Source organism: Vicugna pacos, chromosome 17 (genome assembly GCF_048564905.1).
Source record: "Vicugna pacos chromosome 17, VicPac4, whole genome shotgun sequence".
Lineage (NCBI taxonomy): Eukaryota > Metazoa > Chordata > Mammalia > Artiodactyla > Camelidae > Vicugna > Vicugna pacos.
In genome coordinates, this window is record NC_133003.1 from 44431556 (window position 1) to 44453083 (window position 21528).

A 21528-nucleotide genomic window follows, 5' to 3' on the forward strand; every position below is an offset into this window, starting at 1 on the left:
TGCAGTGAACCTTCCCCTGCTCCCCTGGGTGTCAGGGCTACAAAGGTCAGGCCTAATGCAATCTTTTTTGAAAATACGTTTTAATTGATACCTGATTCCATCATCAAATAGATCCTGACCTTCAGATACAGCCTCCAGTGAGGTCAGGGCAAAACCCAGTTGTTTGTTTAGGGGGCAACGCCTGTGATGTGTGGTAGACCCACCTCTGATCAGCGGGACTCAGAGCCACTGAGCCTGACCGGTGACAAGCCTGAGGGACTCACATACCACCCTTTTCCAGGGGAAGGATACAGCTGTAGGAAGCTTTAGTTTCATTATTGGTTGTTTCATGCATGAGCTTTGAACTGCAGGGGAGGAGGGTGGGGATGATGGACTTCAGAAACAAACAGCCTCCTGCAGACCAGGAACCGCTCAGGAGATGCAGGGGTCTGGTAAACAGGAGATAGTAGAGATAACAAAGGAACAGAAGAATCCGGAAGTTAAGAAAGTTTAAAAAGGCAAAGATGTGAAAATCGGGAAGTTAGCTCTGAAGATAAGGCAGAGAAGCCAGTTGAGGAAAGGCAGTTGATAAAATGATAAAAGGACTGATAAAATGAAAATGCTACTTGCATTTGAGGGAAAAAGAAAGACGCATTCTATGCTCTGGAAATCCCAGCACAGAGTTTCAGGGCAGGCAAAGAGCCCACAGTTGCTGGCTGTACCCCAAACTGCCATCCCTTTTGCCTCTTGACTGTCCCGGGACCCTGCCAACCGAAGCTGGACTGCAGTCCTGTCTCCTCCAGCCTCTCTGTTCATTGATCAAAACTTAACTCCTATGGTGTCTCTCTTTATTCAATAACCTTGGGCTATAATGGGTTAAATAGTAAATCAAATGTGTTCCAATTCGCTCATTGACTCCTGTGTCACCTGTCTGGGAAAATTATCCATTAATGGCCACTTGTTGGCTGTTTGATGACCCCTGAATCATTTAATATCTCTGGGCCTCCATTTCCTTCCAATAAAGGAGGCGGGCTTAATATGTAAGGAAGAGGTGATACGTGAGTTGAGCCTTGGTGGGAAGATGGAAGGGGAGGGCTCCAGGGTGCCATTTGTAAGAGAAGGCAGGAGAGGAGGAAGGTTGTCTGGAGGAAATGAGTGTAGCGGGAGCACGGCATGGTGGGCTGTGAGCCGAGCGTAATTATTGCTGTGTCCTCAAGGGGTATGGCAGAGCCAGGCGGAGTGTCCCAGAGGAGCCTGGACTCCCCGCTGTGTTTATCAGTCATCCTGGTGGAAGTGGAGAGGTGGCTGCACTGATTAAATTCACTGATGACCCTAAATGCAGCAGGGGAGTGGATCCAGAAACAATGGATGGATTTATAAGGTGAGCAGTAGTATTAATCAGCTCATCTTCACCACAAGGGTGGCAGTCAGTGAATGACCTGGGGTTTGCCATGGGTAATGGCGGAGAGGCACACCTGAGGGAGAATGAGAACCAGCCCAGCTCCAAACTAGGAGGCTGTTATTCTGAAAATAATACAGGCCGCGAGCTCTGAAGTGGAGACTGAGTAATACGTTTAAAAGGAGCCTAAAATAAACTCTCATTGCTTGTCACAATTTCCCTCCCAGCGCTTTTGTGGGAGGCTCCTGGAGGGTCAAAGAATGTGACAGGCAGAGTGGGGAGTGACTTCTAAGGGAGGAAACTGAGACTTGGAGAGATTAGAGGTGACCGACGAGGTCAGGGGACAGCCTGGCACGCTCATCACCCCTCGGTCCCTTGCTCTGGTGACAAGAGAGCACCATGCCTTCTGATGACCTAGATGGAACCTGAGACGCCTTCTCAACACAGCTGTCTACATGGACTCTGCTTCCTTGGCTCATGAAATATAACCTTGTACCATCTCCAACAGCTGGACGTTGGCAGAGCCACGGCGAGAGCCGAGATCCCCTGACTGGTCTCTTGCTTCTTCCTCTCCCTGTAAATTCTCAGCTCTCTACAGTCAGCGCTGACAAGAATTCAAAACTCAAACCCTAAAACATCAGACCTGGCTCCTTAGCCAAGGTTGCCACCTTGCTCTTGATGTTAGTTTGACGTCCTTGGACAGCATCAAAAAAAGAAAAATCTCTGAAACTACGTGTGCAGCATTGTTGAGAAGCCACTTAGAAATATCAATAATTTGGGGCCAGTGAGTGTGGTGCCTTTGGGGGACAACCAAGCACTAAAAAAAAAAAAAAAATCCACCAAATGCAAGTAATGAAAATTAAGCTTCTGTCATAGGCATTTGATAAAAGTAATAACCTTGTTAAAAATTCCCTGGACAGATTTATGTTTCTTCTGTTGCTTTCCCTCTCGGTGAGCAGAGGGAATTTCTTTGTGGGGTGAAGCAGTGTTGAGCGAGGTCCTGTGTGCGCTAGGTCTGCGTCAGGTTGGAGCACCAGCCTGGGGATGCGGGGAGGAGGAAGCCTGGCCTTGACCTTTGGTCCCTTCTCAGTTCTGGTATCTTTGCCCGTCCCTCTCCCAGGAAGGCTCGTGCTGCTCCTCTGAGTCCCGGTGGGGTGGCGTCGGGGCCACACACACCACAAGGCTATGCTGCTCTGTCGAACGACTCTAGGCGCGCCTTTCCTCTTGGGAAACTCAGCAACTCAGCATGACCGGTCCCCTTGCCGACTCAGAACAGCTCTCCCTTTGTCAGACCTTTCCTCGTCCTTCCCAGCCTTCCATTGAAATCTCCCTGCCCTGTGTCTGCTCTGACTCACATGGACACGGGCCCACGGGTCACTGCCCAGGAATCTCCTGCAGACCCACCCACGAGCCTGAGTGACTGAATTAAATTATGGAAGACGTTAGCGTGTGCCTGAGCACCCCTCCTTGGGCACACGCCTCAGACGCTCACTGATTACCTTGTAGGACGCGTGAGCGTGACATTCAGGTGCTGGAACCACAGCGTTAGCAACCAGCAGCTGCTAAACAAGTCCCTCGTTTGTTCAGAACTTTGCAGCTTGCGCATCTGGGCTGGGGTGCTGCGGTCTGTCGGCCTGTTGGAATTCCATCTCTGCCACTTACTGGCCACGCAGTTAAGCAAATTGTCTAAACTTTCCAAACCTATTTTCTCACGTGTGAAAGAGCTTTGTGGACGGGATTTGTGAAGGCAGTACGTGTGAAGCACTTAGCACAGTGCTTGGAGGACAGTCAGTAATACAAGTTACTGGGTGTTGTTTTTATTTCATAATAACCTGTGAGGCGGGAGAGGAGGATGTTGCCTCCTTCATCCTGGGAACCCAAGGATGGAAGGAGAGAAGTGATTGTTCAAGGGTACGTAGCGAGTATGTGCCAAGCTGGCATTAAACCTGAGCTTTCCGTATGGAAGGCTCCAGAGTTCTTTCCATTAATGTGCGTCCTTTTAGCTCCTACACGACATGTCACCACGCATGTCTGCATCCACAGGGTGCATGGTTGTGGCACATACGTGAGATACACAAGTTGTTTTCTGACCGTCCCCTTCCCTCATAAAATGCCTCTGGGTGGCCAGATACCCAGACAATAGCAGACACACGGTATGATTTTCTGACCTCATGGTGCAAGGCCACATCTCCAGGTTACAGAATTGCCATTTGACGTAGAGTGAGAATGGAAGTTTGCCCCTTTGTTCAGAGCCGCCACCATCATCATCACCCTCCCCTGATCCCACAGACAGATATGATGATCCTATTTGCCAAATAAACTAGTCAGTTTAATCCCAAACAAAACCAGCTGCAGGACCAACACAGGAGCCAGAGTGACGCCTAGTCTTTCGGATCCTCTAGTCTCTTAGGCTGAGGGCCCAGGGGGTGGATCCAGGTTTTGTGGGCTCTGAAGCTTATTCAGTGTTGGAATTTTCTTTACGAAAAGAAACAAAAGTATGAATTCGTAATTAGGTGTGGAAAAATTACAGAAATGGAAACCAGATCAGTAATTGACGCTGGTCAGGGATGGAGGGGAGAGAGAGAGATGAATATGTTTATAAAAAGGGCCCTTGTGACAGACACAGGAAGGTACACGTGGGATAAAAGGGCACAGAGCTAAATGCACGCACAAACGAGTTCAGACTGGAGGAGTCTAAGATCAGTAGGTTGTGCCAATGCCAGTCTTCCGGTTGCGATATCATAGTGTTACAGTTTTGCAAGATGTTACTCTTGGGAGAAACTGGATGAAGGCTACCTGGGCTCTCTCTATGTTATTTCTTATAACTGCATGTGAATATACAATTATCTCTAAAAAGTTGAATGTAGAAAAATTAAACTAAGTAGAAACAGATAACCTGAAAAAAAAAAAAGGATACCAGGCTTTGGAAGGGCTGGTGCTAGTGAGAACCTTGAACATCGAGGCTTCACTGGCTTCATGGTAAATCCACCTCTGGTCACAAAGGCAGCAGACTGACCCCAGGTGAGGCACGTTAGAGAGGTGAAAGCATTTCAAGGCTCCCAAGTGAATGTGTACACTTTCCAGGAGGATCTGTCCTAACCGCGAGTAAGGCTGTTTGCTTTAAAAGAAACACAGGATACTCACCCACGTAAATGGGTTGACTCCACTCACTCCAGAGCCCCGTCTCTCTGCACACAGAGCTCATGGCTGCTCTCACTTGAATGGAATACTTGGAAATATCGTCAATTATGGCGATGAATGTGTCGGTCGTCACTTTTTCTGTCTACATGGGGGAGAAAATAGCATTATAAGAATCTCTGGACACACAATTTAAATTATGCCAGTGATCAGGATGGGAGGTCATGTGTAAGTAATGCGACTCTGTTCAGCGACCCACTGAAAATCAAGGGGACACATACTGAGTAGTTTATTCTTGACTGCTTCAGGGTGGGTGCACTGGCAGTCACCCTTTGGGGGAAAGCTACGTGGTAACCAAACAGAACAGGCAATTCTGAGATCTAGAGGACCCATCCAGGTCCAGCTGATATTTCCAGAGTGAAAGACCGGAGCAGCCAACAGTAGAACACACAACCCTCCTCATCTTGTCCCTGGATCTTCTGTAATCACCTGAGTAACAGCATCCCATGGTTTCTGTTATATTCAACAGGCACCGGCAAACTCCAGTTTATGGCCAGCCTGGTCTGCTGCCTGTTTTTGTAGGGACTGCAAGCTAAGAATGGCTTCTGTATTTTTCAGTGATTGAGAAAAATAAAAAGAATAATATTTCATGACACATGAAAGTTACATGAAATTGTAATTTCAGTGTCCCCTAGTACACTTCTACTGAAAGACAGTTAAATGCCCGTTTGCTTTTATCTACTGCAGAGCTGAGTAATTGTGACAAAAACACTATTTAGGCAAAGCCTAAAATATTTTCTCTCTGACCCTTTACAAAAAATGTTTGCTGATCCCAGATACAGTGTCTCGGTCCAAGCCGCGGGGTGAGGAGTGCGGGGTGAAGGACGCATTAAGAAACAGAAAGGGCAAGGACTTTGACTCTAGGAAGAAAGGGGCTTGAATCCTAGCTAGACCTCAACTAACTGCAGTCCAAGTTCCTTGAGCCTCAGTTTTCTCATATGTAAAATACAGATAATACCACCTAACTGATGGACTGTTGAGTAAAATGGAATTATCTTTGTAAAGCCCAGGCTTAAGGATATCTTGGGGTGAATCATATGAAAACTGCTAATACTCGACCCAGTTGCAATCCGCAAAAGCAGCAGTAGTGGGTAGCTCAACCTAATACTGCGTACTCGGTAAACGCTAGTTTTCCATAGGCAGCACAGAGTAACATTGTCTCGTGTTGGCTTGAGGCTGTTCCCCCTCAAACAAGCCCTTCTGTATTCTCTGCTGGTCAGTGTCACCACCATCTGACTAATTCCCGCCGCCCCCAACCAGAAATGTGTCCTTAACGCCTACATCTTAGACTCTCCTGGATGAGTTTCTCCCTTCCTCGTCCCTGCTCCACAACCACTGCCCATTTTAGGTCTCATTATTTTTTTTTGCTTGGACCATTGCAGTAGCCATTAACTGGTATTTCTATGTCCACGAGTCCCCTCCCGACCCATACCCAGCTCTCAAGCTGCTACCAAAATGACTGTGCAATTTTGCGGGTGCGTTCAGTTTCCTCTGTTGAGTAAAACAGTTCAGTGGCTTTTTGGTTTTTTGTTTTGTTTTGTTTTGTTTTTTTAATGAAGGTACTGGGGATTGAACCCAGGACCTCATGCATGCTAGGCATGTGCTCTGCCACTGAGATATAATCCACCCCCACTCCATGGCCATGGTTTTAAAAAGAGAAACTGTTTCTTTTTTAAAACAAAATCTTAGAGTTATTCTGGGAGAAGCCCCAGGGTAGGATCTAGAGTTACGATTGCAAGGTTGGCCTTATGTCCCGGCTGACTAAATAAATCATTGCCACTGGGCTGAAGGAACCATGCTCTCTCAAGCCTTTAAGTTACCCTTCTGCCACTCCAAGTGAGGTTGGAGGACCCATGTGAGTCAGGAGCTATTTGCTTCTCATCCTCAAGGAGGTTAATACAGAAATGGAGCCAACAGTTGGGGAGCCTTCATAGCAATGTGGCATGGCCACGGCATCCAAGCCCAGGATCATTCGGCTTGTCTTTGGTTCTATTCGATTTTTCTAGCAAATCATTTTTATTGTATTTTGCAGAAGTACCAATTTATGGTGGCTTAGAAATTTGAAAAAGAAAGCCGGCCTTTCACCTTATGTACTAGAGAAATACTGGCTAAAAGAGTCCTCTTTTTCTCCCACCAGGCAAGTCTCTATTCTTCCTTCAGGATTCTACTCAGTCCCTCTGGCCAGAGGCCCTGGCAGCTTGCTGGCCCCCGGCCCCCCTGTACCCACGTTGGCCTCTTAGGACGGTAAGGCCGCTCTGAGGCCAGGTGAGTGCATCCCACAGACGAGGCCCCTTGGTAGCAGACGCAGTGCCTGTCTCTGTGTCTCCCCCAAGGAAGCTGACTCGTAATGTTTGTTAAACCAAACTGAGTCGCATTGAATTTGCTTTGCTCACTGTTCATAAAGCAAGAGCTTGAATCCTGATGTCTGTTTTATTTTTCTTGCTTTATGACTTTGGGCAACTTACTTAATCTCTCTGTGCCACACTTTCCTGTAAAATGGGAATGATCGTTGCACAGTAGAGTTACTGTAAGGATGGCAGAAACTAGGACAGTAAAGCATAGCTGATGCTCAAAAAATACTGACTTTCATTCAATTCCTTTTCCTTTGAACTTCTTGTCCATTAGGGCTACTGAGGGGAGTTTTTTTAAGTTGCGGTAAAATACACATAACAGAATTTGCTCTCTTAACCATTTTTAAGTGTACAGTTTAGTAGTGGTAAGTGCATTCACATTGTGCAGCCAATCTCCAGCACTCTTTCCATCTTGCAAAACTGAAACTCTACTCATTAAACAAAAACTCCCCATTGCCCCCTTGCCCCAGCCCCCAAAGCAACCATTGTACTTTCTGTCCTAATGGATTTGACTGCTCTGGGTACTTCATACAGATGGGATCATACAAAATTTGTCTTTTTGTGACTGGCTTCTTTCACTTTGCATAATGTCCTCAAGGTTCATCCATGATGTAGTACTAGTCAGAATTCCCTTCCTTTTTAAGGCAACAATATTGCATTGTATGAATAGACCACGTTTTGTTTATCTGTTCATCTGTCGAGGGACACTTGAGTTGTTTCCTTCTTTTGGCTGTTGTGGATAATGCTGCTATGAATGTGGTTGTACAATGATCTTTGAGATCCTGCTTTCAATTCTTTTGGATCTGTACCCAGAAGTAGAACAGTTGGGTCAGATGGTAATACTATTTTTAATTTTTGAGAAACCCCCATGCTGTTTTCCACAGCAGCTGTACCGTTTCACCAAGAGTAGTGCTAATGAGCGTTTATGTGGTCCTTTGCATTATCTTCAACCGAAAGTACGTCCTTGTAAGACAAAAGGCCAGTAAGGTTTGATTTATTTCCGTCAGACCTGGGTAGACGTAAGTTTCCTTTGACCTTGTTGGTTCCAAGCTGTAACTAGGGCAGTCACTGGCGATAATTTTTTAAGTGTTTCTGGAAGCAGTCTATCATCAAATGTCAGAATGAGGTGAAGAATTACCTGAGAGAAACCCTTCCTTGTGTTGTAAATTTTCACTTCATAAACAAAGCAATGGATTGGAAAAGGAGAAACTGGTTTCTTCCATTGGATAGTGAGACAGGTTCTTTCGATCTCTGCGGTGACGTTCACTGGAGGATTTACTCGATCTAGGTTAGAGAATGAGAGGTCAGTGATCAGGGCTGATAAACCCAATCCACTCACATTCCTTAGAAATTCAAAGCAATTCTAATACACATCTTCTCAAGTGTTTACATCAGGATTTGATCAACGAATCTGCAAGCCACAGAACTCCAGTGGCTCACATCTGACCCCTGTCTTGCAGTGCTGAAGGAGAGGGCTTTCCTGTAAACGTCAAGGAGTCCTACTTCAAATGGCATTGAAAGGCTGAATGCCTTTTCCTTCAGTTTATTGCAAGACGCACCTCACTGTCCATTTTTATTTCTCAAGTTGGACCAATCTGGGGGTACACCTGATCCAGGAGGGAAACTGCCCTGAAGCCCCCACTAAGCGCTGCCTCTGTGCTGCAGGTGTGTGACTGAGCTGATCACTTCCCCTTTCCGCACCTCAGTTTTCACTTCATTTTGTTTTGTGTATCTTGTTCTGGTTAGTTGGGAAGATTTTGTTGTCTTGAACATAGAAAGAATGAATGGGGCTAAATTTGTCTTTACTTAAAACTCCATAGTTCTGTCCCCTGAGATATCACTTGATTGTTTTATGGCCATTTGGTGTGGATGGAAATTATTTCTAAGTGAGTATCCTTGTCTTAAGTTCTGTGACTTAGATCTCACCGTTACTGACTCATGGGCACAAGCTAAGAATGGGACCCACTGGCTCCAGAGTCTGCCATTCTCCAAGCCCCACATTTTTCACCAAGAGAGTGTTCATTTCTTTTAGTAATCCGAGGAGTAGGTTTCAATAAAATGAATATCATACAAGAGAATAAAAGCCTGTGGTCTGTACCAGGTCATGTCCATTTTCACATTAATGTCATTGTTTCCCAGGTCCTCGGCATTTATTACCGCCTATTTTTGTGAAAGTGACATTTGTAAGTCATCTCAGAAAGGTACTATTGCAGACACCTGTATAACCTCTTTAGCAAATGATTCTTCAAACAAACTTATACTCCATTTGATACACATATAGATGATAAAAAATAGAAATAGATGTAGATGTTACATGTCAAACCATGTCCTTTAAATAATATTCTGTGTATTTATTGGATACTTATGCCCAGCAAGGTTCTAAACACTTTATGATTACTAACATGCTTAATTATCACAAAGACCTTGTAGGGTATATTAATTTCTTCCCATATTTCAGAGAACAAGACTGAGGCACAGAGAAATGATCAGATTGTCTAAAGTCACTTAGCTAGTCCGCGGAGGAGCCAGGGTCCAAGTTCAGGCAGCCTGGCTCCACAACCCACGCTAATAACCAAGCCACCATCGAAATCTAGCAGGTTAACAACCAGGGACGGTGTGTGAAAGGCTCCTGGTGGGTTTCATCACTACATGTATCTAGGATGAAGGAGAAGACCTTCAGTTTTGAGAACTGAGTAAGTGAGACCTTAAATAACATGCTTAGATCTGAGAATCACACGCTGAGAGACACATCCTAACTCAAGAACATACAGAGGAGACAGTCCGGGGCAGTGGAGGACCATCAGAGGAATGCATGGGAAGCCGGGGCCGGTAGCCTGGGGAAGACAGACCTTAGTTTGGGAAACCGGGCTGCCTTTGGATAGTTCAGAGTCTTGTTGGAGGAGGAATGAGAATTGTCCAGGGGTGGTACCCAGCCATCACAGGACCCATGGGCAGAAATTTCACAAAGGCGGTCAGAGATAAAATAGGCTCATTTCAGCAGTAAGTTCACTTTCCCTGGTGCGGTGATCCTCAGCTGGGGGAGATTTTATCCCCACAAGGGCCATTTGGAAATGTCTGGAGACTGTTGTCACAGCTCGGGGGTGAGGAAGGCAGGTGCTACTGGCATCTCGTTGGTAGAGGCCAGAGCTGCTGCTGAAAACCCCGTTGGGCACAGCCCCACCACACAGGGGCCGCCAGCCCCGTCTATCAGTAGTGCTGAGCTCGAGAAACCTCCACCCCGTGGTTCTTAAGCCGGGGCCAGGTGATCACTTAGCATCAGACAAGGAGTCAAACTAGGTGATCTTTGTAACCCCTTCCAGTGCTGAAATCCTGTGATTTGGTTATTGTGGCTTTGAGTCAAGCCTGTCTCACCAATGGCGTGCAGAGCGAAGAGCTGGTCGAGAGGCTTGATGACGGCTTCCTTGCTTGAGCCGTTCACATAGACTGCGAGCGAGCTGCGCCCTTTGCTGTTGATAAAAGTCCTGGGAAACCAGCAGGCTATATTTCTCTGCAGGGTGTCTTTGCTGTATTCTTGGCATTCTTCGGTCCAAGAGCCATACCTACATTGGAACACTTGTAAGTTTTTATGGCTGGAGGAAACAACCCATTCACCAAAGTAAAAGCAGGTACTAACCTATAGTAGAGGAAATACTGCGTATCCTCAGGGGCGTCCTTGCCAACAAGCCAGGTGCAGTGAAGAGAAACTTGGTATGGCCTTAAGTGTGTGTAAGTATTAGCCTCTGTGCTTGTGATGCAAGTTAAATTCACAGCTGAGGTTCCAGGACACCCTAGATGGTCAAAAGTAAAAGGGACAAAACATTGCCATGGTAGCTTCTGAATCTTGCACTTCTTTTGAAACTAGTGATGGGGGGCATCTTGTTCATCAAAAAGCACTTGTCATTACACATTTATAGAAACCTGCGACTTGCCCAAGATCCAGTTACTAGGGGACAAAACTAAAATGGCTTAGTCCTATTTCTGACGCCAAAAGCTTTGCAGGTGCTCTGCAGGGAGGGTTTTTGTGTGACAGAGATGGATGAAAGTTCACAGCCAGTGCAGTGAGTTGTCATGCGAACCTGGGATCCAGCAAGCTTGGTGTCTCATGTCAGTAACTAGCTGTGACACCTTGTTCCCTAGGGCTCCGGGCCCCAGTTTTCCTAGCTCCTACGTGGTCTAGACACCACATTCTAACGAATGAATTCAGAGATCTTTCTGACACTGCTCTCAGTCACAATTCGGGAAGCGTGGCCTTTTCCGGCAGTGCCATGACAGGAGGAGGGTTTGGCAGTCAGCCCCAGGCCAGACTGGCCAAGGCAGTTGTTACCAGGTGCACTCACATGTCCCAGGACCTGGCGGCCTGCTCTCTTTCTTCTTCTTGTGTGTGTAAGTGTATGTGTGTGTGTGTGTGTGTGTGTGTGTGTGTACTTCTCCAGGGTTTTCATCACAAGCATCACTAGATCTAAGTATCAGAAACCCATCCTTCCACAGGAGGACAGAATAAGAGACAGTGGGTGGTGCCCTCCTTCCTCCTGGCTCTGAGATTGCTCATCTCGTGTCTTCTGTGAACTGTCAGTGTAGTGTTCTTCAATATGGTTTGAGAGGTCATAGAATTAAAACCAACTCCACACCCATAACAGGGACTACGACATCTGAGGCAGGACCTGCTTGTTATGCTGGGTTCAGTAAAGTCCGAGACCTCGCCCTGCCCACAAGGGACTTGCAGTCAAGGATGGGAGGGTAAACATCTATTTACTCGTGAAGGGGAGATAATGTAATGAGGTATTGCCAAATGAGTAGCCCATGGATGAGTGCCGAGGAGGAACAGCATCTTTCAGTGCATAGAATGGGCTTCCCAGAGCAGGTCTGAGTCCATCTGGGCTTTGAAGTATAGGATGGGTTCAGAAAAGCAGGCGGAGGAGGTGGGCCCAGGAAGGCAAAGGCTGCGAGGCAGGACTGTGCTGGGGTGTTTAGGTCGTGGCTAGAAATCTACCTGTAAAGAGCAGAGGACTGATGTCGGTGGGGGTGGGGGGGTGGAAGGATGTCCTCGAACCCCAGTCTGAGGGCGCTGATTGGCCCAGATTTTGTTTCTGACCCTGTGGCTCTTGAACCAGAGCGGGAGAAATATGCGGTGTTTGACACTAGAAATGATAACGCCTTGCTAAGGACATTGATGAGGTAAAAGAATACTGAGCAGGAACTGGTGACTAAAGAAGAAGAACGAAGTGTCATTTTTTGGACTTTCCCATGTTTACAAAATCTGAAATATAAAACTGGGCTTTCAGAGGGCTGCCTTACCTGGTGGGGCTTTGAGTTCCGCAGAAACCCAGCTGCTGGGTGGGAGGGAGTGGTCGTTCCACGGGATGGTCTGCACGCTGGCTGAGAAGCCTTTGTGAAGGATGGTTGTGCGTCTGCTCTCAGTGTTCCTGGTTTCATACTAAAAGTAAAACCCACAGGCTATGTAATGTCACGGGGAGATGGCCTCAGGAGAACTATTCTACTCCAAAGTGCGTTTTCTTCCACCTTTTAAATGGCACATGAACAGAACACAATGAAATCATTTTGCTAGAAAAAAACTCAACCCACTGTTTCCAGGATATGTACTTACCCCTAAACTCATCAAGTTGTACACTTACAGCCTTTTACGTGCCAGTCATACCAAAATAAAGTGCTTTTAAAGAACGAATAAATATGTTACCCAATTCTAGTATCTGTACATGTTTTAAAATATATAATAAAAATATAATAATTCTTCAAGGATACACAAACACACGCCTCTTACTAAAACAAACAAAATATTGCAATTAAGGCTCCAGTTCCCTTTGACCCCATCTCTATTCCAGTCTCTTCCCCAGAGTTAACAAAAGTTAACTTTTTTGTTTGGTGTTTTTTGTTTTGTTTTGTTTTTCTTTGTGTTTTGTTAGGCAGAAAATTCTCTAGAATTTCGTACTGACTGAAAAATATTTAGTACTAACTGCTTCTCCTTTTAATTTTATTGCACATCTGCTAACACCTAATGCTGTAACAAACAGATCCCTGCAGTGTACTTGGGGCTCAGAGAGGTTAAGTGACTGGTCCAAGGTTGCAAAGGCAGGAAGAGACTGAGCTGGGATTCAAACTTGACTTCTTCCATTAGGCACCCTGCCCCCTCCTGTTTTCAGCTATTCTCTTTTGTTCTTTTGTCTGTTTCGGAGGAACTATAAAACCAATATTTAATCCACTGTACCTCAGAAATTACTAAACTTTATTTTTAAGCGGGAGAATTGTCCCAAAGTTATAATGCTGTGTGTCACCATTTAATGCCGGCATGGCGCTGATTCCCAGCCACTTCAGCAGAGACGCTGCTCTGCTGGGAATATGACAAAAAGCCCTTTAGTGGTTTCCTTTTTTTTTTTTTTAACTTAAAATTTCCTTTGATAAGGAAAATGCCATCAAAATTAAAATTTACGCTAAGGATTGCCATCGGAATAAACACTTACGTCTTCTTCTTGTGGAGAGTTTATTTTCACGTGATATCCTAGCTTGACATTTCTTTCCTCTTGATCAGGATTTGGTTCCCAACGTAAAAGAACTTGAGCTAAATCCGTGGTTTTAATGGTGAAATTGACAGGTGGGAGAAGTAAGACTGTTGATCGAAAGTAAAAAGAAGCCACACAACGTTTAATTATACATAGCACTTAAAATTTTTAAAATATTTTATTGTGTGCTATAGTATTTTTTAGGCTATTAGAATGTATAATACTGAAGTAATGTTGGAAAACGTTTCTCTAGAACTGTTTTTAACTTACTATCTTTTTACTTTGCCCAGGTATTTACCTGTAAGAGCTACAGGGGTTTTATTGAAATACGAATATTTTGCTATATCATTATTCAGTATAACCATCATTTTTAAACTAAGGGTTGTTACCATTTATGGGCCATGATAATGTATTAATTTGTGACTAGCAATTTTTTTTCAATGACATGGAAGAAAATGGAACAGAAAATACCAGGTGTATCAAATACAAGAAGCAGTGCTATTTCACAAAACTCTTGTTTCCACTATATCAATGTACTTACATATTTGTATGTGTACATTGGTTCATGATGTAAAATGGATTTGTTTCTTATCGTGATTCAAGGTCAAAAAACTTGTGAGCAAAATTACTCAAATAGGCATTTATAGAAAGAAGAGTTTTTTTCCTCTTAATGAACCACTCTCTAACATCGCCTTCAAAACGAAAGGCGATTTCATTTAAATTACAAAATCAATGCCTATTCTTTTTAGAAATCTTGGAAAGCACAAATGAGCAAAAAAAAAAAAAGAAAAGAAAATATTCACCCACAGTTCTACCACTCAGAATGGCATTAACTTGTGATATATTTGTTATCTTTTTTCTTGGGCATATGCTTATACAACTTTTAATTTTTTTTCTAAAATGAGGACAATACTATACAATTATGAAGCCTCCTTTGATTAATTTGTTCCATGATCAGGATGTTTCCACTGACCTTTAATATTTAATAGCCTCCCACGACTCCGCCCCACACTCGTCACATACAGACTTCCAGGGCTCTGTCTGTACTGCGCTGTCCACCATGGTAGCCACCGGCCCCTTGTGGCTATTTACATTTGAACTAATGTGTGTAAAATCGAATGTGCATTGTCTTGGCTTCATGAGCCCCATGTCGAGAGCTCAGTACTCCCTTATCCTTGGACAGTACAGATAAAGAACATCGTCATTATCACAGAAAGTTCTCTTAGGCATCATTGATTGGGGAACCATGTGCCAGTTCTTTTTTTCCTTAAATTCTATCATCCCATCAAGCCCATTGATCAACAACTTTCTGAACCAAAACAAAGTAAAAGCTTGTTATTCTTTGGTTGTGATGATTTGGAAGACATTCCAAATGCTGCCACCAGCTCCAGCCTTATCCTTAGGACCTGTATATGCACACTTGGAATAGGATTTCCCACTGCAGCATAAAATCTGCATTTCAGCCAACTTTGCTTTCTTTAAATATGCTATGTTTAAGCTTGTAATCTGATAAGAATCAACAGTCTTTCCCTCTTAAAAAAAATCATATATAATTTCTTAATTGAGGTATTAGCCAGGAGAAAATAATGCTATCCTTTTTGTAATGTACTTACTTAAAGAAATATTATTGAATTTAATAGATGGTGCTTACATTTTTTATCAGGAAGTAAGTCTGCTTGCAATGTCACTGTGGCCCCCAAAAGAATCAATAATGCAGGTGCCATGATGATCACATCCTACAGAAAACAGAAAGATGGAAATGCACGTGGCCACTGGTTGTCATTTTTAAGAAAAACCGACAGCTACTTTATAAAGTAAAATGTAGTCTTTTGGCCATTTAACAAAGACTGTGAACCTTTCAGTGACGTGCTATAAATACAAATATGAATCAACCTTGGACTTTGTCTTGCCAGTGTAGATCCAGAATCCGAGGGGCAGGGTGAAATGCAAATCAATCATAGTCATTCCAGTCTAAAAGCTGCTCCAATAACGATGTGTATTGGGTCCAACAGGAGCAAAGAGGCTTCTGAACTGAGTCCTAAAGGATGAACTAGAGTTCTTGGCACACACACGAGGGAGGCAGGCGTTCTTGGTGGCATACACAGACGTGCAAAGCCAGAAGAGAGGAGAGAAAGCAGGAGAGGGTTGGTCTTCAGCGGGAGAGCAGAGCAGATCTTTGAGCAGTAAGAGTTCTAGGCACAGTTAATCAGACTGAAAATAAATCCCAGTATCATTTCCACTAATGAGTATTTAAGTATGAGCCGACCTGACAAGAAACTTAAATCTGAAACAATTTTAAAGTGGCAAAGGGAAACTTTGTATCACAAAGCTAGAATAAGTTTGTGGTACTTGGAGCTTTGGAGAGGCTGAATTTTTTGATGAACCCCAAAAGGAACCAGCCATAAAAGGAACTGAAAACATAGTTACAGGCCTTGGAGAAACTGCAAACAATATTTCTATCTACTTGAAATAAGCAGTCAGTGAAAACGAATGCAGAGTAGCAATGTCATAATAACTCAAGTGCGGCAGTCTGGAAAAGTGGCAGGGTCACTTCAGCATCTTTTTTTAACATGTCAGAGAAGAGAGCTGAGGATCTCTTGTCGGGAATTGTGGGTTAGAGATCTTGAGTGTTCCCTCTGAAAATTTTAAGTCACTTCTCATGTGAACTTGAACTTTAGAGAACAAACAATACAAACAGCTTCTACCTGCTATGTGCTGCCGTTGCTCTTACAGAGCAGGTCTTCCTGTTACCTCTCGGGCACTCCCCTCCTCCGCCCACCATGATCTGGTGTGTAGTTATCATCCAATTTACAGTGGTGGAAAGGAGTCTAAAAGGTGAAATCATTTGCCAAGGTTCATGTGGCTGGTAAATAAAGGAACTTAGATCCAATCACGATCTTCCAATTTTTTGTTTTGTTTTGTTTTGTTTGGAGGGGGAGATAATGAGGTTTTTATTTGTGTACTTAGTTTAATGGAGGCACTGGGGACTGAACCCAGGACCTTGTGCATGCTAAGCACGTGCTCTACCACTGAACTATACCCTCCCCCCCAGATCTTCCAATTTTAAAACCTGTGTTTTATACTAATTTAAATGATTTGATTTTCAGTTTAAAAATGTATTTAAGTGGTTTTGTATTTTCCAAACAAAAATTCTGGTAGAACCACAGAGGATAGACATTGGCTAAATGGATACGTTCAGGAAGTACCAAAAACACGCTTCCTTCACTTACACTACTTAACTTACTAGGACTTAACTTACAATGATCACTGCTTAACTTACTACTGAAATTAGTAAAATGTCACAACGTAGAAGACAGAAACAGCATATACATCATTTAATTCCTTTTTCAAATAAACTTAATTATCACTAATCAGAATTATGCCACTTCTGATAAAAATAATTGTTTCCTTCTCTCTGATGCCTTCACACAATATAGAAAAAGAATTTTTAAAACAACGACGACAATAAAAGCAGATATTCAGTTTTTTGTTAAAGTTCCAGTACATGAGAATGTTAAGGAATTCAAGCCTGAGAAGCAGAGATTAAACAAATCTTTAACAAACAACAACAAAGGACCTTCCTCTTCAGGTTAAGAAGGTGATGGCTTTGAAATGTCAGCATTTCCGGAAATAATATCTCATATGTTCTAACTTTAATTGTCATTAATGGGAAATCTAGGTCAGAAAAAAATTCAAAATTGATACTCCTGAGTGACTTTTACTGAGTGGCAAAGTAACTAGTGTGTTATAATCATACTTTTAAGAATAAAAAATGTCTATTTATCCTTTGCCATTAAATTGTGGAAGTAATAAACTATGAAATGTCTCAGTGGGGAGATAATTGAATATTTCATGTAACCAAGGACTCTTCCCTGGAATTTGTTGTGTATTCTGACTTTATAGCTGCGGAAAATAGAATAATTTTTCAAATTTGATCATGCAACATTTTTTCATGATTTTTTTTTTTTGCTATAAAGCAGCCACACTTTTTTTCACCTTTTATTGTGATATTTTCTGTTCAAAGGGATGATAATTTTGAAAGAAGAATAGCTGTCCTGTAGACAACACAACATACTCAAGTGGGAGTCTAAATATTACCAAGAAAGACATTTTTTTGTGAGCCAGATAAGTTCCCTTCAAGGCTGGGTATTGCTGGAGCTTTGGCAATTGACCCCATATTTTCTATAATTCTGTTTGCTCTGCTGGTTCCCAGAAAGCACCTCCAGCCTTTGCACGTGTCCCCTTAAAACTTCTGGTCCCAGACCTGGCAGTCTCCCCTACTGGAAAAACAGCTTGAATCTCTTTGGGCCATCTGTTTAATCCAAAGATATACTATTACATAGATGTCAACCAGGTAATATTTCATTGTACCGTAGGCTACGTAACTACCTTAAAAAAATATATCGAAATGGCATGTTCAACTCATTCTTCTCACGGCTACCAATTCAAATCCAGCAGAAAACCATTAAATGGTTAAAATAAGACTCACATTGAGCAAATGAAGCCAAGAAGAATTGTCTACCTACAATTGTCAAAAATGTACGCTCAGCTCTGAGACCCTGGGCGCGCGACCAGTTCTTGTGACATTTCACAGAGTCGATCTAAAATTCCTCGAGTGCTCTCTGAGAATCTGGCTGCTGGGAGGTGTTACATTCTTTGAAACTTGGGAGAAGACAGGAGCCCAGTCTCTTGCACTAAAGATGTTTCTAGAAAGTTAGGTGAAGTTCTGTCAATCAGTGATGAATTTCCCCAGGGTTCCGGGGAATTGGTCAAATTCTGCTGAAGTTCAGCCTTTATAAATATTTTCCCCACTTTTTTTCTTTTCAACTTATTTTGCTGTCTGGGGCATTTGTTTTATAACCAAAGTTGTATTTGCCTTTTTTAAAGAGACTTTTTGAGTCATCTGTGGTGACAACTAATTCCAGACTTAACCTCAGTGCACAGAAATTAAAAAGCTACTGAGAGGATTCATGCTCTGTTAAACCCTTAAAAAGTAGAGTTTACTTTTTGCTTCCTCTTTTTTTTTCCCTATACAGTGTAATCAGCAGTAAAACCTCTACCTCTTGGGGGATGAAGAATAAATAAATAAACCAAGGTGTAAAATGCGAATGACATGTTTAGCTAGGTACATTATCCCCAAGTGAAAAACTCTGCACACTCCCCAAAATATAAATGAGTAAGAAGGACCATATATAAGACATGCAATTTTTTTTTCTACCTCTGATTAGTTTTCTGAAATAGTCCTAAAATATAACTCCGGAATTCAAACGGTTACTGCAGATATAAATACTCTTATCCAAGGTCAAAATAGTGCTGCCACCCTGAGTATTTGGAAAATGCTGGAAGGAGTTTGCTGCAAATCTCCCAGTGGTTAAGTGTCTTCCACCGAACTGCATGTAGTGCAGTATGTCATCCCACGTCCACGCTCCCCTGTTCCTGGGCATACCTGTCTCCTGTGATCCTCTTGCTTCCAACGGCTGTATTCAATAGGGAGTCAGGACCACGTCCATCATGTCCTGGCCTGGGGCTATGGCACCTAGCACAGTGTCAGGCACTGGGCAGCTGCCACATATGCCTGACCCTGTATAGAATAAAGGCAAGTTAATACACAACCCTTAACAAGTCAAGCCAGGTAGGGTAAAACCTAGCAGAAGGACATGTTAGATCAGAGCACAGCAGGCTGGAAACATGTAACAAGTCTGGTCTGTCGGAGGGGAGGTATGATACTTTTGGTACCTTGCCTAAAAATTTCCCCAAGCAGCATTTCAATAATGAAAGCAAATGAGGTGATTTGATTTCCAAAACTTTGTTTTAAATGCAAACTTTTAACAATAGCTATATACATTAACATATTTTTCAATAACTGTGAAAGAGGGCATACTCTTTCACAAGAAATAGAAATTGTATCAGGTAGTGGAATTTTCAGCATGATAATTCATTAAATTGAGTATCAAATACGTTAATCAGTATGGCTATAAAAGCAGTCAGTTTTTTGTGTTAATTTTAGGCTCATGGAATATTAAGAGACTTTGATTTTTCTTTCTTTCTCTCTTTTTTTTTTCATTCCATCCATTTCTTCTGTATATGTAAAAATATGTTTACATTGCTCTGCTTGAGTAATTGGATTAGGGATCACAAAAGCGACATGATTCAGATTTTTCTACATTTTACATAAAACTAAACAATTCTGAAAATACCAGAACCCCTAGAAGAAACAAAAAGCAGAATGCCTTCAGTTAGATGCCATGCAGTCATCTTTTTTTTGTTGTTGTTATTTCTTAATTTGTAGTTTTCCTAGTTAACTCTGAAACTTCTTCATCAAGGTATTTTGTTACATCCTATGCCCTGTTTTCTAAATTCACAGAAATCCTCAGCAATCTTGGCAGGATATATGTTCTCTTTAATTGCCAGAATTTCTGCAGCAGTGGGAGGAAAGGAGTCTCTTATATCAGCATCAGCCAAAACTGCAGGTCTTCTTTTAATGTGGCCCCCCGGTGACACGATGTGCACACCTCAGCTACGGAGCCAGCACACAAGAGTAGAATGCTGTCCCCAAAATCCATATGACCTGCTTGATCCGTCTTTACAGCACCATTATTAGTTCTGCCCCTGCTAATAATAGAGTTGTAAGGGGTTTTGTTTCCCCTTTTTCTTTATTTAAAAGTTTGCCATGTATTTAGAAATCATTCTCTCTCACTTTTCCTCTCCCGCCCCTCCGGCCCCATGTAATGAAATTGTTAGAGGTGGAACACAGAGTATCTTTACAGAGAAAGAGGCATTTGCTCACTTTGCGATGAAATCAGCCTGGGATCCCCACTTACTGAGAGGTGCAGGGGCCACGCCATCAGCAGCAGCCGCAGGGCATGAAAATGAACCTTATCTCTCTTGGTGCACTTGTTGACTTAGAGGCGGGTCTTCTTCACTGTTTCATCATTGCAGCTGTAATGGTTAAAAACTTAGAGCCGGTTTCCTTTGCGATGGGAAGGCAACAGGGCTTGTCTAAGCAAATATCAAGGAGCATTTGTAAACGGGCAATTAAGAATCGGCCTTCAGCAAAACTCCCAAGGAGCAAACTGCTGTCGAGTGAAAGGATCTCTCATGTCCTGATAGCCACTATCTGATGAACTGTCTCAACTGCAGTTTCATTCTCTGGAAATGTTTTGCTCTTTTCAGGAGTTGAAAATAACATTTGCTCCTGGGTGGCAAGGTAATCGAGTTTTCTGCCGGTGTTTTAAAGCACTACATTTCTGTTTTGTGTGTGTGTGCCTTAGCCGTTCTCTGCTTTGTTAGCAGGTCCTGCGCCCTCAGGTAAATGTGTGCTGGGGGAAGGGCAGGGGAGGGAGAGTTTCGGGATGTGACCAGTAGCTGGTGTCAGTAGCCTGGACCCGTGCTATACCAACTACAACAGTAGCTGTGTTGTTCTGCGCTCCGCAAGGACCTTCTCTCTCCTGTCATCTCTGGGTTCCCAGTGTAGCACCTCAGCTGTCCTCTCCTCGGTATGCTTCAATTTAAGTAAACCTCGTTGGGTTTTCCTGTCCTCTGTTCCAGTTTGGCCTGGGGAATTTCCAGGCGACTGACTCACAAAGCTGACTTTGAAAAAAAAAGATGTTGCCCATGGTGTGAATAGGTAAGAGTGGAGCCTCAAGTATCTGAGCTGGGTGCTAGTCTTTGCCTTTGAAAGGGTTCCTGCAGGCTTCGTCCCAGGAGGGTGAGTGATGGCAGCCCCAGAGAAAGCCAGTGCAGAAGTGGAAACAGAGGGGCCCAGGTCCCCAGAGAGCAGGTGCAGAGAGAGGCGATGGCCAGATGAGATCAGGGTTCAGTTTGCAAGATGACACATGATGGGCACTCTGGAGACTTCCTGGAAGGCTCAGTGTTAAGTTGTGCACAAGAATGGCTAGTGGGCTTCCCAAGGTAATCATGTTAGCCGTTGCCAAAATGAAATTGGATCAGTTGTTATCAGATGACCTGAAAAAAATGTGATTTTCCTTGGAGAAAGAGAAGGTTGGAGAGGGAACACAGAGAGAGCTGTCTATTTGCTATGAAGCACCCAGAAATGTGTAGATATAACGTCAGCCATCTGGTCTAC

At 43.4% G+C, this 21528-nt stretch overlaps 1 protein-coding gene across 1 annotated transcript in view; it reads right to left on the reverse strand.

Annotated features, from left to right (window-relative positions):
* The window catches only part of IL5RA (interleukin 5 receptor subunit alpha), a 34570-nt gene extending 14297 nt beyond the window's left edge, over nt 1-20273 (reverse strand). Inside the window, exons 1-9 of the mRNA XM_072940819.1 lie at nt 20230-20273; nt 18889-19023; nt 15094-15178; nt 13404-13549; nt 12223-12361; nt 10562-10715; nt 10300-10487; nt 8066-8211; nt 4523-4661 (exon numbers count right to left, since the gene is read on the reverse strand). Of these exons, the coding sequence (XP_072796920.1) occupies nt 4523-4661; nt 8066-8211; nt 10300-10487; nt 10562-10715; nt 12223-12361; nt 13404-13549; nt 15094-15166 (985 nt within the window). The 5' untranslated portion in view covers nt 15167-15178; nt 18889-19023; nt 20230-20273. The remainder of the gene's footprint in view (nt 1-4522; nt 4662-8065; nt 8212-10299; nt 10488-10561; nt 10716-12222; nt 12362-13403; nt 13550-15093; nt 15179-18888; nt 19024-20229) is intronic.
* Nucleotides 20274-21528: the final 1255 nt, after the last annotated feature.